At 42.2% G+C, this 16,513-nt stretch overlaps 1 protein-coding gene across 2 annotated transcripts in view; it reads right to left on the bottom strand.

Moving 5' to 3' along the window:
- LOC139401320 (erb-b2 receptor tyrosine kinase 4b) overlaps positions 1–16,513 on the bottom strand; it is a 467,727-nt gene that overhangs the window by 123,918 nt on the left and 327,296 nt on the right. For both annotated transcript variants that reach the window (XM_071145653.1, XM_071145654.1), the window contains exons 4-7: positions 12,357–12,488; positions 6,291–6,356; positions 2,405–2,523; positions 359–500 (exon numbers count right to left, since the gene is read on the bottom strand). In XM_071145653.1, coding sequence (XP_071001754.1) covers positions 359–500; positions 2,405–2,523; positions 6,291–6,356; positions 12,357–12,488 — 459 coding nt within the window. The remainder of the gene's footprint in view (positions 1–358; positions 501–2,404; positions 2,524–6,290; positions 6,357–12,356; positions 12,489–16,513) is intronic.

Raw genomic sequence — 16,513 nt, 5'->3', positions numbered from 1 at the left:
TAACTCCCCCAAATGTACTCTGCATATTTAATGACTCTAAGACCAAGAAAATGTATTTAAAATAGAAAATTGCTAATAGAAAATACATAATTGTATGTTCGTTAAGTGCAAAATATGGTAATGAGACAACAATGAAATGTAAACGCCTGGAGTTTGCTAAAAGGCATTGGCACTTGGATTAGAACTGGTGCTTTGGTCAGATGACATGAAAAAAAAGCTCTTTGGCCACGCCAGTGGTGTTGCAAATATCATCAAAATATTTATGTTATTTTGCTTCCACTGGTAAAGCACATGTTTTATGTCCTGTTATTTCACAAGCATGTGTACTGTATGTTGTTGTGTGTGTGTCATTGCTTACGTGGGCACTTCTTGACGCAGAAGGCTCCGTAGGTGTACTTGGCTCTGGGGTTGCTTTCCAGCTGGAAGGTGGTGGGGTTGTATACATGGGGCTGGGGGCACTGGGTCACACACGCCCCGCTGTCGTTGAAGTTGGTGCAAGCCTGTAGATGAAACGCACACAAGTACGTGTGCACACACACACAGACACACATATTAGTGCTGGGTGCTCATGGAAACACAGTTAGCACATTGTGGTTTCCAGCTAAATAACAGTCCTTAAAGATTGTTTTTGTCACTGGCAGCCCTATGCTCTCCAAGCAAGCACATGATCAAGTAACTGGTATGTAGCTGTAAACACAAAGACTGTTAAACACTACACAGACTTAATGGGTGACAAATGGCACCCTATTCCCTATGAAGCACACTACCGTTGATAGGGCTTTGGTTAAAGACATAACTATATAGGGGATAGGGTGCCATTTGGAATGCAACCCCAGAGTGTTTTTCCACTCTGAAGATAGCTCAGGTGTGAATAACATGAAAACCATTGATTCAAATCCGTGTTGAAAAAGTAATATCAATAGTTAGAACTCCCAGTATCTAATTAAACAGAAAGGAGAGCCCAATACATCATGAAATATAACCAAACTCTGGAAATAAGTTAGATCCAGAAAGGATAAATGGATAAAGAGAGGGAGAAAGAAAGAGAACGAGAGAGAAGATAGGGGAGGGAGTATAACGGCTGATTTCCTCTTCGTCTGAAGAGGAGTAACAGGGATCGGACCAAAATGCAGCGTGGTAAGTGTCCATGTTTTAATAGTATAAACTGAACACAAAAGAATACAAAATAACAAAGTGAATATAAACAAAACAGTCCCGTGTGGCACAAACACTGACACAGGAACCACTGTGCATACAAGCCACATAACATAGACATTCACCCACAAAGGCTACCTAAATATGGTTCAAAATCAGAGACAATGACTAACACTTGCCTGATTGAGAACCATATCAGGCCCAACACAGAAACAGACAAACTAGACATACAACATTGAATGCCAACTCAGATCACACCCTGACCTAACAAAACATATAAACATACAAAGCAAACTATGGTCAGGGCGTGACAGAGAGAAAAGAGAGAGAGAAAAAATGTAGACTACCGGTCAAAAGTTTTAGAACACCTGCTCATTCAAGGGTTTTTCTTTCTATTTACTAGTTTCTACATTGTAGAATAATAATGAAGACAACAAAACTATGAAATAGCACATATGGAATCATGTGGTAACCAATAAAGTGTTTAAACAAATCAAATTATATTTCACATTTGAGATTCTTCAAATAGCCACCCTTTACCTTGATGACAGTTTTGCACACTCTTGACATTAGAGAGAGAGAGAGAGTAACAAAGAAAGGGAGGTGGGCACAGCACAAGGCATTGTGGGAGAAAATTTGATTTGAACGTTATCTATCTTTCCCACAAAGAACGATGGCTGTGTCCCAAATGGCACCCTATTCCATATGTAGTGAACTACTTTTGGCTAGAGCCCTATGGGTCCTGATCAAAAGGATTGCACCACAGAGGGAATACGGTGCCTTTGGGAAGTAGACAGTTTAAACAGGGAGATTCTGTGTCAGGAGCGACTTCTCCATGGAAGTATGAATAGCCTCTAATGGAAATAACCTCACATTCACACAAAAGGTCACAGATAAGATAAAAGCTCTGATGTACTAAAGAAGAGAACAAGAAGAGAACAGGAAGAAATAGACTTGCTGGTCTATAATCAAAAACTCTGTCTTTGACGGTTTGAGACTGTTCACCATGGCAACAGGTGATTGAAAGGAGAGCTTTCTCTTTTGTGACGATAAGCTTTATAAAGTGTATGTATATGTGTGTGTGTGTGTGTGTGTGTGTGTGTGTGTGTGTGTGTGTGTGTGTGTGTGTGTGTGTGTGTGTGTGTGTGTGTGTGTGTGTGTGTGCGCGAGCATGCATGTCTGTGTCCACACGCAGGTGGGTGAGTGTGTGTGTGCATGCTCCTGCGTGTAAGTGTGTGTGTGTACATACGAAGCAGTCCGTATCCTTGGGTCCGGAGCATCCTCCTGCACACTCGCGATGGCAGCAGTTACTGACCCAGGGTCCGAAACAGCGACCGTCACACTGCTCAGCACACACTGTTTTAGTCACTGGAGAAAGACAAAAGGGAAAGAGCATCAGAACAAGATATAACAGGTTCCCATCACAGAAGCATTACTTTGACTAGAATCCAAACAAGGAAACAAGGAAACATAGTGCTTGTGGAAAACATAGCCTCCCTAAAGTTAAATCTATCATGTTTTCCTGCAGAATGAAGTCACACATATTGCTTATTAATCCTATGCCTGGTCGAAAAATGCATTCTCAACGGGGAATCTCCATTGAACATGCATTTCAGTCCATATGACAAGGCTTCCTCTGTGTCCAGGAAACAGACCGATAGACTTCAGCTAAGGCAATATGGAGTTTAGCTGAGTAAAGAGTCTTTTGGAGAGATACCCTGCTGTTAGACTGATGTTCATATGACAGTCTGCCAGTCTGTGGTGCTGTATGGAGCTGAATTTCTATGTTTCCTGTCTGACATTGACAGTGTGATTGAAACGGCTATCAGCTATTTCTCCTGAATGTGCTGCTTCCACCGCCAACCCTGTTATCATTCTCCTCCAACTCCATTCACCAGTCCTGTTGATGTCCAGCCATATGGGCTTGATGGGTTGCTGATGGACTGATGGGTACGCCTGTCTGTCTGTGTGTGTGTGTGTGTGTGTGTGTGTGTGTGTGTGTGTGTGTGTGTGTGTGTGTGTGTGTGTGTGTGTGTGTGTGTGTGTGTGTGTGTGTGTGTGTGTGTGTGTGTCGTATGCCTCTGCCTCACCACCCGCCTCACAAGTTGACAGCTACAGCTGAATACAGGGTGACGTTTAACAGATAAGCATTTCTTCCTCAGAGGCCGTGTTGATGCCCGAGCTGAGGTTTACCTTCCAGTGTGTGTGTGTGTGTGTGTGTGTGTGTGTGTATGAATGTTGGTGAGCATGCATGGGTGTGTGCTTGCGCAATAATCAACACTTGCCTTTATATGTAGCTATATGACGTTGTTAATTTATCCATTTGTGTAATTGCGCAAATGCTTGTGGAATATGTCTTGCTGAGTAGAGCACAGCACTTTGATGTGCTGACCCTTTGGGTTGGTGGTGATGGTGATACCTTGTCACAGTGAGACTGGCCCGTCTGGTCTGCCCACATTCCTCACCTCTTTTCCCTCCTCCCCGGCACATCCTCCTCCTGCCGTCCTCTATTCCTCTTCTCACTCAATCCCTCCCCTTCCTCTCCCCCTTGTCCTCCTCTCCTCACCTCACTAACGTATCATCAATGCAGTCCATTACGCCTGCCATGCGCCTCTCGCCACCGTTAGTGCAATGAAATGGCCTACTTAACAAAAATACATTTTGTTCAACAAATGACCTCATCAGGAGGCGCCACACATGCACATTGACGAACGAAAGCACGCTCACACGCCACACAGCCATTGATCTATTTGCCTTAAAAACCAGGCAGCCACCACAAATAAAAAGTCATCAATCTCATAAAGTATGCTGAATATCTTCCATTTGAACAGGCTGCTGACAGGGGCATCCGTCACAGCGCTGAATCTTATATCAACGCTGCCTAGCTGTCTGTTTTTATAGAGCAGCAGAGGCCCATGTTTCTGGAGGGGCTCAGTCGTAGGCTCGGTGGAGTCAGGGGAGAGAGTGTGCGTGTGTGTGCGTGTGTGTCTGGCTGTTCTGTAGACCAGGGAGCCTGTTTAGGCACCTGCATGTCAGGAGATAATACAGCCAGCCAGCGGTTGATATTGATGAGGGAGTTCTGTATTCAGTACTTGACGTGAGAGTGTTATACTGAGAGTCCTTTGTCTAGCAGTTTCTCACACAGCGCCATAGTATGCTCCAGCCCTATCAACGGGAAAGAAGGAGAAGGATAGAGGGAGAGAAGAGGGATGGAGGGAGAAGGAGGGGGATGGAGTGAGATGAAGAGGGATGGAGAGATGGAGGAAGAGGCATGCATGGGTAGATGGAAAGATGGAAGAAGATGGATAGAAGGGAGGGATGGAGGGATGGAGATAGAGGGATGTAGTCCCCCACATACATATTATGCGAAAATATGATGGAGGGATTCAGGGCAAAAAGAGAGCAAACACGCAGTGTTATCTTGTGAGGAGAGATGACGTGCTGTTAACTAGTCACTGGGTGAAGGAGTTCATACTGATTATCTTAATGAGATCAAGCTGCAGAGCACACAGACAGCACGCCAGGGAACACAACAGTGACAATATTAGACAGAGAGAGAGAGAGAGAGGGAGAGAGTGAGAGAGAGAGACATGGAGGGAGAGAGAGAGAGAGGGAGAGAGAGAGAGGGAGACAGCGAGAGAGAGAGAGAGAGAGAGAGAGAGAGAGAGAGAGAGAGAGAGAGAGAGAGAGAGAGAGAGAGAGAGAGAGAGATGGAGAGAGAGAGAGAGAGAGAGAGAGAGAGAGAGAGAGAGAGTCGGAGAGAGTCGGCGAGAGAGAGAGAGAGAGAGAGAGAGAGAGAGAGAGTGAGAGAGAGTCGGAGAGAGAGAGAGAGAGAGAGAGAGAGAGAGAGAGAGAGAGAGAGAGAGATAATGAGTGTGATGAAAGAGAGCGTAAAATGAGAGAAAAAATACAGTAAAGAGAATAGGGGAAATACATGGAACAATCTGGGTAAAAAGAGAGAATAACACAGATGGAGAGAAATTAAAGACATGTACAGTACAGTGACAGAAGCACATGGGGGCCTGGGATAGACAGACAGCCAGACAGACAGACAGGCTGAGGCAGAAGTACTCAGACAGGACATGAGAGTGATTAATTAGAGACAGAAGAGGGAACTTATAGGCAGTTTGACTTCTTCCTCAACTCAACCCTAATGGTGTTTACTACAGGACTGTTACAGCACACCTTCTCCTGTTAGAAAGGGACTGTGTGTGTGTCAAGCCCTATCTTCTTAAACATGTGCTTGTCCACGAAGGTATGGAGAGGGTACATAACACACATCCCTTCACAGCAGGAGACTAAGGCGTAGTAATATATCAGACATAATATACTAGCAGTACTGTATATCTAAGAATACTAGCAGTACATCTAAGAAGCTAAACGCTGTGCTGTTATTAGCCCCATGTGGTACCGCCCACCCGCAGACAGAGAGAGACACCCCTCTGGGCTGAGTGCCGTGTGTGTGTGTGTGTGTGTGTGTGTGTGTGTGTGTGTGTGTGTGTGTGTGTGTGTGTGTGTGTGTGTGTGTGTGTGTGTGTGTGTGTGTGTGTGTGTGTGTGTGTGTGTGTGTGTGTGTGTGTGTGTGTGTGTGTGTGTGCATGTGCGCACATGCGTGCGTGTGCGTGAGCGTTTGTGATGGTCAGTCCTATGTGCTAACCCAGGTTACCTCTCACACACCACAGCTATCTTCAGACTGGCTCACAGGTGAGGCAACAGACGGTGTGTTGTTTAACAGTTTGACTTAACGCAGGGCAGTCATTGGAGTGGGTAGCATGGGAAATCACAGTTGTTTAAGCCTGAGGAGGCAAGAATTTAAAATCTGGCATTGTGGAGGAGGGCGAGATGGGGCATGAGCCGGAGGAGGAGACGATGGGGAAAAGAAGATAGAGAGAGAGGGAGAGGAGAGGAGAGTGAGAGAGAGCGAGAGAGAGGGAAAAAAAGAGAGCGCGAGAGAGAGAGAATAGAAGAGTCTGTGGGAGGGCCACAGGGCCATAGCCAATTATGCTGGCAGTGTTAAAGTGCACTCCTGTGCTGCCTGTCTGCGTGTCGTGGGTGAGAGGCAGGGGAGAAAGAAAGCGAATGAATGAGAGAGTGAGAGAGAAAAAGAGAGAGAAAGACTGCAGGGAGGTACTCACAGGTCTGACACTGGTCCTCCTTTGGGCCCCAGCAGCGACCATTACAGGAGACGTGACACTTCTGACCTGTGGACGACATGGGGGTAAATTATCCAGTCAAATACTTTCCATAGCAGAGATATTATGATCAAACCACCCATCTTACTAGCTCCTCTTTTAAGCACTGGCATGCTTAAGGCTATGATGATTTCAACAGTGACACTGTTCAACTCTACTGTTTTGTGTCCTTAATGCACTGTACTAGAGTTGTCTTATTAATGACTGCTGTAGGGGAGAGAGTCAGCGACAACAGCTACTAGCTAGAAACTCTGCTGCTATATTAGTGCTAGCTGTGTTTTGGAGGGCTTAATTGACTGCTTGGTAATTGCAGAGTGAGGCTGGATGAGTGCTGAATGGCGTCCTCTGTCTCTGTTCCACTTCAGTTAAGAGCAATTATATTTAAGACTGACGCTCTCTCTGACATCTCTAGATCCCTTCCTCTCTCCCTCTCTTCATCCCTCCCTCTTTTCATCCATCCATCCCTCCCACTGGGCACAGACGTCAATTCAACGTCTATTCTACATTGGTTCAACGTAATCTCATTGAAATGACGAGGAAACAACATTGATTCAACCAGTGTGTGCCCAGTGGGCTGGTACTCGCTCGGACTCCATCAACTGCCCTTTGCTACCCTTCTCTCCATATCTCCCTCCCTCACTCAATCACTAACTCGCACTCTCACTCACTCAATAGGAATTGTAACACATGCTGTACAATAAGTCAGTAATATTGTAAAATAAGTCATATCTATCAGTAATATTGTAAATAAGTCATATCTATCAGTAATATTGTAAATAAGTCATATCTATCAGTATTATTGTAAATAAGTCATATCTATCAGTAATATTGTAAAATAAGTCATATCTATCAGTAATATTGTAAAATAAGTCATATCTATCAGTAATATTGTAAATAAGTCATATCTATCAGTAATATTGTAAATAAGTCATATCTATCAGTAATATTGTAAATAAGTCAGTAATATTGTAAATAAGTCATATCTATCAGTAATATTGTAAAATAAGTCAGTAATATTGTAAATAAGACATATCTATCAGTAATATTGTAAAATAAGTCATATCTATCAGGAATATTGTAAATAAGTCATATCTATCAGTAATATTGTAAATTAAGTCATATCTATCAGTAATATTGTAAATAAGTCAGTAATATTGTAAATAAGTCATATCTACTTTTAAACTCGGACAAAACAGAGATGCTTGTTCAAGAAACAAAGATATCTTCTGTTGAATCTGACAATCAATCTTAATGGTTGTACAGTCGTCTCAAATAAAACTGTGAAGGACCTCGGCGTTACTCTGGACCCTGATCTCTCTTTTGAAGAACATATCAAGACCATTTCAAGGACAGCTTTTTTCCATCTATGTAACATTGCAAAAATCTGAAACTTTCTGTCCAAAAATTATGCAGAAAAATTAATCCATGCTTTTGTCACTTCTAGGTTAGACTACTGCAATGCTCTACTTTCCGGCTACCCGGATAAAGCACTAAATAAACTTCAGTTAGTGCTAAATACGGCTGCTAGAATCCTGACTAGAACCAAAAAAATGTATCATATTACTCCAGTGCTAGCCTCCCTACACTGGCTTCCTGTCAAGGCAAGGGCTGATTTCAAGGTTTTACTGCTAATCTACAAAGCATTACATGGGCTTGCTCCTACCTATCTCTCTGATTTGGTCCTGCCGTACATACCTACACGTACGCTACGGTCACAAGACGCAGGCCTCCTAATTGTCCCTAGAATTTCTAAGCAAACAGCTGGAGGCAGGGCTTTCTCCTATAGAGCTCCATTTTTATGGAATGGTCTGCCTACCCATGTGAGAGACACAAACTCAGTCTCAACCTTTAAGTCTTTACTGAAGACTCATCTCTTCTGTGGGTCATATGATTGAGTGTAGTCTGGCCCAGTGTGAAGGTGAACAGAAAGGCTCTGGAGCAACGAACCGGCCTTGCTGTCTCTGCCTGGCCGGTTCCCTTCTTTCCACTGGGATTCTTTGCCTCTAACCCTATTACAGGGTCACTGGCTTACTAGGGCTCTTTCATTCCGTCCCTAGGAGGGGTGCGTCACTTGAGTGGGTTGAGTCACTGATGTGATCTTCCTGTCTGGGTTGGTGCCCCCCCTTGGGTTGTGCTGTGGCGGAGATCTTTGTGGGCTATACTCGGCCTTGTCTCAGGATGGTAAGTTGGTGGTTGAAAATATCCCTCTAGTGGTGTGGGGGCTGTGCTTTGGCAAAGTGGGTGGGGTTATATCCTTCCTGTTTGGCCCTGTCCGGGGGTGTCATCGGATGGGGCCACAGTGTCTCCTGACCCCTCCTGTCTCAGCCTCCAGTATTTATGCTGCAGTAGTTTATGTGTCGGGGGGCTAGGGTCAGTTTGTTATATCTGGAGTACTTCTCCTGTCCTATCCTGTGTCCTGTGTGAATTTAAGTATGCTCTCTCTAATTCTCTCTTTCTCTCTTTCTCTCTCTCGGAGGACCTGAGCCCTAGGACCATGCCTCAGGACATGATGACTCCTTGCTGTCTCCAGTCCACCTGGCCGTGCTCCTGCTCCAGTTTCAACTGTTCTGTCTGTGATTATTATTATTTGACCATGCTGGTCATTTATGAACATTTGAAGATCTTGGCCATGTTCTGTTATAATCTCCACCCGGCACAGCCAGAAGAGGACTGGCCACCCCACATAGCCTGGTTCCTCTCTAGGTTTCTTCCTAGGTTTTGGCCTTTCTAGGGAGTTTTTCCTAGCCACCGTGCTTCTACACCTGCATTGCTTGCTGTTTGGGGTTTTAGGCTGGGTTTCTGTACAGCACTTTGAGATATCAGCTGATGTACGAAGGGCTATATAAATATATATATATATATATATATATATTTTTTTTTATATCTATCAGTAATATTGTAAATAAGTCATATCTATCAGTAATATTGTAAAATAAGTCATATCTATCAGTAATATTGTAAAATAAGTCAGTAATATTGTAAAATAAGTCATATCTATCAGTAATATTGTAAAATAAGTAATATCTATCAGTAATATTGTAAAATAAGTCATATCTATCAGTAATATTGTAAAATAAGTCAGTAATATTGTAAAATAAGTCAGTAATATTGTAAAATAAGTCATATCTATCAGTAATATTGTAAAATAAGTCATATCTATCAGTAATATTGTAAAATAAGTCAGTAATATTGTAAAATAAGTCATATCTATCAGTAATATTGTAAAATAAGTCAGTAATATTGTAAAATAAGTCATATCTATCAGCAATATTGTAAAATAAGTCAGTAAGTTTGTAAAATAAGTCATATATATCAGTAATATTGTAAAATAAGTCATATCTATCAGTAATATTGTCAAATAAGTCAGTAATATTGTAAAATAAGTCATATCTATCAGTAATATTGTAAAATAAGTCAGTAATATTGTAAAATAAGTCATATCTATCAGTAATATTGTAAAATAAGTCAGTAATATTGTCAAATAAGTCCGTACGTTTGTGAAATAAGTCTTATCTATTAGTAATATTGTAAAATAAGTCAGTAATATTGTAAAATAAGTCAGTAATATTGTAAAATAAGTCATATATATCAGTAATATTGTAAAATAAGTCAGTAATATAAAATAAGTCAGTAATATTGTAAAATAAGTCAGTAATATTGTAAAATAAGTCAGTAATATTGTAAAATAAGTCAGTAATATTGTAAAATAAGTCAGTAATATTGTAAAATAAGTCATATCTATCAGTAATATTGTAAAATAAGTCAGTAATATTGTAAAATAAGTCAGTAATATTGTAAAATAAGTCATATCTATCAGCAATATTGTAAAATAAGTCAGTAAGTTTGTAAAATAAGTCATATATATCAGTAATATTGTAAAATAAGTCATATCTATCAGTAATATTGTCAAATAAGTCAGTAATATTGTAAAATAAGTCATATCTATCAGTAATATTGTAAAATAAGTTAGTAATATTGTCAAATAAGTCAGTAAGTTTGTAAAATAAGTCTTATCTATCAGTAATATTGTAAAATAAGTCAGTAATATTGTAAAATAAGTCAGTAATATTGTAAAATAAGTCATATATATCAGTAATATTGTAAAATAAGTCAGTAATATTGTAAAATAAGTCATATCTATCAGTAATATTGTAAAATAAGTCAGTAATATTGTAAAATAAGTCAGTAATATTGTAAAATAAGTCATATCTATCAGTAATATTGTAAAATAAGTCAGTAATATTGTAAAATAAGTCAGTAATATTGTAAAATAAGTCATATCTATCAGTAATATGAACCACTTCACTGTCTTCTGATCAGGTTTCTCCTCTCTGGGCAACAAACTGAACCATGAAAGCCTCTTCTGCTACACCTCCCTCTCTCTCACTATTTCCCTCCCTCTTTGCTGTCGTTCCAGGTTAGCATAAAAACACCAGTCAGTAGAAGCTGATCAGGAGAGGAGACATGGTAATGGGGTAAGCTGGGGAGCTGGAGATAAAGACATGTCTATCTGTAACATATATGTATACCTGAGCCCACACAGAGTTGTATATGATGTCATAACCAGGCTTTAGTGTCCAAGGTCTTACTATCTACATTCTAATTCCCCTTGACCTTCAGTACAACTATCACACTCTTTCTCTCCGCATCATAATGTTTCACTACTGAAGGTTAAAATGTCGAAACGAAATGACTTTACAACTTTCTGTGTTATGTGTTTGGCTATGAGAGCTAGAGAGGCTTATACGTGGATTGATAGGGAGTCGATTTCAAATTCCTTTGTTGTTTTGAAGAGCCAATAAAAACAGAAAAAAAAACTGGAGTTGCCCCAAGAATAGAGGAGATTATAGTCTAAAGATGGATTACAAGTTTCCAGACCCCCTTTGATCTTTAGTAAGGATGTGTAGTGTCTGCACTGTTTGTATGTGTGTGTGTGTGTGTGTACGTGCGTGCGTGCGTAAATCAGATTATCAAAAGTATTGAGTGAGACCAATGAAGAGAATGCAATATAAATGGACGATGCTGACATATCATCAATGCTGTGAGCTGGTGTTTGAAGGTTGGCAGATCCAGAGGTTGTTCTAGGACAGCTAGTCATTAATAACAAATAAAAACATACAATAAATAAAGAATAAACCAAAAGCAACAGATATATCACCAACCAATGACCCAGCCACTCCAAAAAACATGAGGAAACTATAGAGCAAGGGTTACAAACAGACTCGTGGGACAATGAGAGAAAATCAGGTCAGAAGAGCAATAACATAAGGCGACATAAACCCCCCCACTGCTACTCCCCACCCCGACTCCCTTCGTCAGATTAGGCCGATGTTATGTTTGTGCCATTAAAAAAAATAATAATAATAATTGTGTTCACTTGTCTTCTCTTTGATTACAGAAAGGCATTACTGAGAGATTATGCAATTCTTGGAACTGTTGTTTTACGGATTCAGGTTACTAAGTGTATCCCGAATGGCACCCTATCACCTTTATAGTGTACTACTTCCCATAGAGCTCTGGTCAATAGTAGGGCACTACAGTGTATAGGAAAAAGTTTCAATTTGGGACGTATAATAAGTGATTGCTTTTCTGGCTGTTGACACTTCTTGTGTAGCCACTTCTCGGTTAATATGGTACATCTGTGATGTCATTTCATTAGGGTCACAGTTGAGCAAGGTATATTTTGCAGGCCCTTAGATGTGACATGTTGAGATATTATGATCTTAATTCTGTTCATGGCAGCCTTGTCCTATATGCGTCTGTCACCATGTGTTTATAACATAGTTTGTCTCTCTCCATTGTCGTGAAAGCTATAAAGGTAAATTGGTGAAATAATTTATTTGTGTATGAGAACGTGGCTGGATGGATAGACATTTCCTCTTTTGTTGGTGAGTTACTATGATATTGGTGGTCATAGTCTGGCTCTTCTTATTCTTGTAAAAGACATCCAGGCTACATATAAAAGTGTTAAGAAAATGAGTCTACGTTTTCCATTGGTGAGCTACTCACATGTAACACTGCTATTGGTTGGCACAACCAGAGGGCTGACGCGGGCGTTCTTGACGATGTCTTGCCAGTGGATGGTGTCTGCGTGGCACAGGAACTTATTCTGGTCGACATAGACACCACCCTGTAGGATCTCTGTAGGATAGGAGAAAACACAGAGAAACACATCAGGACAAAGTACTGACACACACACACACACACACACACACACACACACACACACACACACACACACACACACACAGTCAGATATGCGACCTGTTTCAGAAAGCTGGGTGTATTTTTGTTGTTGTTGCAGTAATGCCATTTTGAACATGTTAACGTTCATGTGCCGTAATAACAAACTGGTTTGTCATCTATAAATATAAATAAAGTGTGAAATCACAAAGCTGTTTAGACACAAAGAAAGTACAGAATCTTGCCTAGAGGAACAGCTAAAGGAGTCCTCAGCCCTGACTACAACACCACTCTATCAGCCAGACAGACATGATAGATGTGGCTTTCGGCCAGACAGACCTTGTCTTATTGGTGTTATTAACCGTCATCTAGTTTCGTTGTTGTTTGTCCTCTCTCCTCCTCCATAGTTTGGAGACTCATACCATCAGACACACACAAACATGCACAAACACATATATGCACGCACGCACATGTGCTCACACACACACACACAAACACAGGAAATAATTACGTTACCCCCCCCCCCCCCCCCCCCCCCCCCCACGATACCAAATCCATCCAGCCTGGATTTAAACCCTCAGCCAGTCAGGGAAAGACAACACTAACACGTTTGTAATTTCATATTTCATCATGGGAGGGAGGAGAGGATGAGATATCCAAAATGGCACCCTATTCCCTATATAGTGCACTACTTTTGACCAGGGCCCTGGGCACTACATAGGGAATAGGGTTCAATTTGTGATGCATACCCAGTCTTCTAATATGGATTATATTGTCAACCTCGGATCAGAGAGTTTACTGGGGCTGGGGGAGATCCGACCAACCCCCTCTCTTCACCCTCACTAACCTCCATCCCTCAGTGCACTATGGTGCACAGAGGGCAGCCCTGGTTATTCTCATCTCGGGAATTCTCAGAGATAATTTGATATATATTTTTTACCATTATTTAACTAGGCAAGTCAGTTAAGAACAAATTCTTATTTACAATGACGGCCTACCCCGGCCAAACCCTAACACGGACGACGCTGGGCCAATTGTGCACCGCCCTATGGGACTCCCAATAACGACCGGTATTGATACAGCCTGGAATCAAACCAGGGTCTGTAATGACACCTATCCTCAGAGAGAGTCCTTTCCAGACCTCATCCAGACTATTCTCAGTGAGAGTCCTTGTCAGACCTAATCCAGACTATCCTCAGTGAGAGTCCTTGTCAAACCTAATCCAGACTATCCTCAATGAGAGTCCTTGTCAGACCTAATCCAGACTATTCTCAATGAGAGTCCTTGACAGACCTAATCCAGACTATCCTCAATGAGAGTCCTTGTCAGACCTAATCCAGACTATTCTCAATGAGAGTCCTTGTCAGACCTAATCCAGACTATTCTCAAAAAGAGTCCTTGTCAGAAATAATCCAGACTATCCTCAATGAGAGTCCTTGTCAGACATAATCCAGACTATTCTCAGTGAGAGTCCTTGTCAGACATAATCCAGACTATCCTCAATGAGAGTCCTTGTCAGACATAATCCAGACTATTCTCAGAGAGAGTCCTTGTCAGACATAATCCAAACTATCCTCAATGAGAGTCCTTGTCAGACATAATCCAGACTATTCTCAGTGAGAGTCCTTGTCAGACCTAATCCAGACTATCCTCAATGAGAGTCCTTGTCAGACCTAATCCAGACTATCCTCAATGAGAGTCCTTGTCAGACATAATCCAGACTATTCTCAATGAGAGTCCTTGTCAGACCTAATCCAGACTATTCTCAGTGAGAGTCCTTGTCAGACCTAATCCAGACTATCCTCAATGAGAGTCCTTGTCAGACCTAATCCAGACTCCTGCCGAATAAAACACAGAAAAAAACTTGTTAGAAGATTTGCATTATTTACAGAGCTGTCTTTGTCTCTCTCAACAAATGTGTGCGTGTGGCTCTCTATATTTTCCACAAGCAGATTAGCGGCGTACGGCTGAAACAGATTAGACATATTCATAACCATTACGGGGTTGGCTGGCTGGCGGATGCGCTGTAACAGTGTGTGTGTGTGACCTAGCCGTCCCGTAGCAGCCTGATTAAAGCGTACTCCACAGATGATTGGACGTGGTGTTAATATGTTTTCTGCTTCTCTCTACGGGAGGGAAGGAACCTGTCGCTCAACACGGAAATGAATTCTCAGCCACGCTATGGGAGGGATGGGAGGAGGGACGTTGCGCTAGGGTTTCTGTGTGCTAAGGTTGGTGTGTGTGTGTGTACGATTCCGCTAGGGCATGTGTGGCACTCACAGCACAGAGGGAGCAGGGAGCTGCCGCTGCTGCTCCAGGCAAGGAGGACAAACAAAGACCACCAAACACAAAACCTCAGCATGACTTCCCTGACCCCGAATGGGGTTTTATGGACCAGAGGAGAGGTGATGTGGTGTGTGCGTGCGTATGCGCGTTAGCTCGTTGTTGACCCTCTCTGTGTGCGCCAACTGTTCTCACTGACTCACTCATTTTTAAACATGTAGTACACATGTGAGTGAAGTACGACAGATGGCTCAAAACAGCAAGTTGCTCAAAACAAAAAGAACCAGTGGGGTAACAGCTTGGTTAGAACACCACCAGTATCAAATTGTTGTCACAACATTAACACCCTCAGAAAACAGATTATTGTGAGACCATTAAAAAAACGATTAAAATAAAGTAAATTTCCACAGCTGAATTTGTTACGCGGAGTGGAACAGGGGAACCCAAGCGCAGACTCAGACGAGGAGACTGGGATGAAGTAACCAAGGTATTTATTGAAACACAGGGAGAAGATGGAGTGCTGGCCAGGGGAAGCTCAGATGGGTTTCAGGAAACCAGGTGTGGAGGCTGAGGATGGAGCGAGAGGGGTTGGGACAGGGTAAGCAGGTCCAGAGGGGAATCCAAGGGAGTAGTAGAGTGGAGAATCCAGCACAGAGTAGCAGGATGACGAGACGTGGGACTGGACACAGGGACCAGAGTTAGAGCGGGCGGAACTGTAGCGGAGAGGAAAACAGCGTCAGGCAAGAAAACCTGCACAACAGGATCTAACCGTAACAAACGGCTAGAAGCGTAGACTGACTGAGCAGAGATTACAATCTGGCAGCGTGGAAGTGGCAGAGCTGAGTATTTGCAGAGGTCTTGATTATGGAACAGGTTGCAGCTGGTGGAGATCTGCTCTGACTCCAGCACATCTGTCTCCGCCCACACAATCACACACACACATAGAGAGAGAGGGAGAGAGCACTGGTGGAGTGGCGGCAGGTAAAGGAGACACAGGATGAGCCGTAGAGGGCGTTGCAGAAACAGATGTGACAGAATTGTCCCCAAATTACAACCAACAGAAACAAGTTTAGACTTGATGATTTAGTAGTAACTTAAGAGGTACACACACACACACACACACACACACACACACACACACACACACACACACACACACACACACACACACTTGCTTTGGACACACACACAACTTGCTTTGGACACAAAGAGCAGTGTGATATTAGATGCAGGTAGAAATGGATTATAGCTTCAACACGGCAGCACACACAATAACCCTTGATGAGAAATTGCTTCCTTGAACAGCCTGTAATAGCAGCTAGCGTATGAGCATTGATTTATGATTGTGTTCATTGACTAAAGAGGTCTGGAGGATGCAGAGTAAGTCTTAGGCCCAAATGTCACCCTACTGGATATAGTCCACTTCTTTTGACCATAGGGATGTTGTCAAAAGGAATGCACTTGATAGGGAATAGGGCTCCATTTGGGAGGCAGATTGGGATTCATGACAGTGTGTCGTTATTCACCATTTATCCTCCAAACAGGCACTCAACTATAATATTAACAAGCATACAGTTAACACCCAAGGGAAGAGGTACAGAAACAACAGAGTTGACCAAGTAATCCTTCATGGAGGGAATTAATAAACCAAACATGCACACACATATACACACACACAGTCTTGTACAGTTAACCTTGTT

The sequence above is a fragment of the Oncorhynchus clarkii genome, chromosome 3 (assembly GCF_045791955.1).
Source record: "Oncorhynchus clarkii lewisi isolate Uvic-CL-2024 chromosome 3, UVic_Ocla_1.0, whole genome shotgun sequence".
In the NCBI taxonomy this organism is placed as follows: Eukaryota; Metazoa; Chordata; class Actinopteri; order Salmoniformes; family Salmonidae; genus Oncorhynchus; species Oncorhynchus clarkii.
This window is presented reverse-complemented; position numbering and strand designations above follow the sequence as displayed.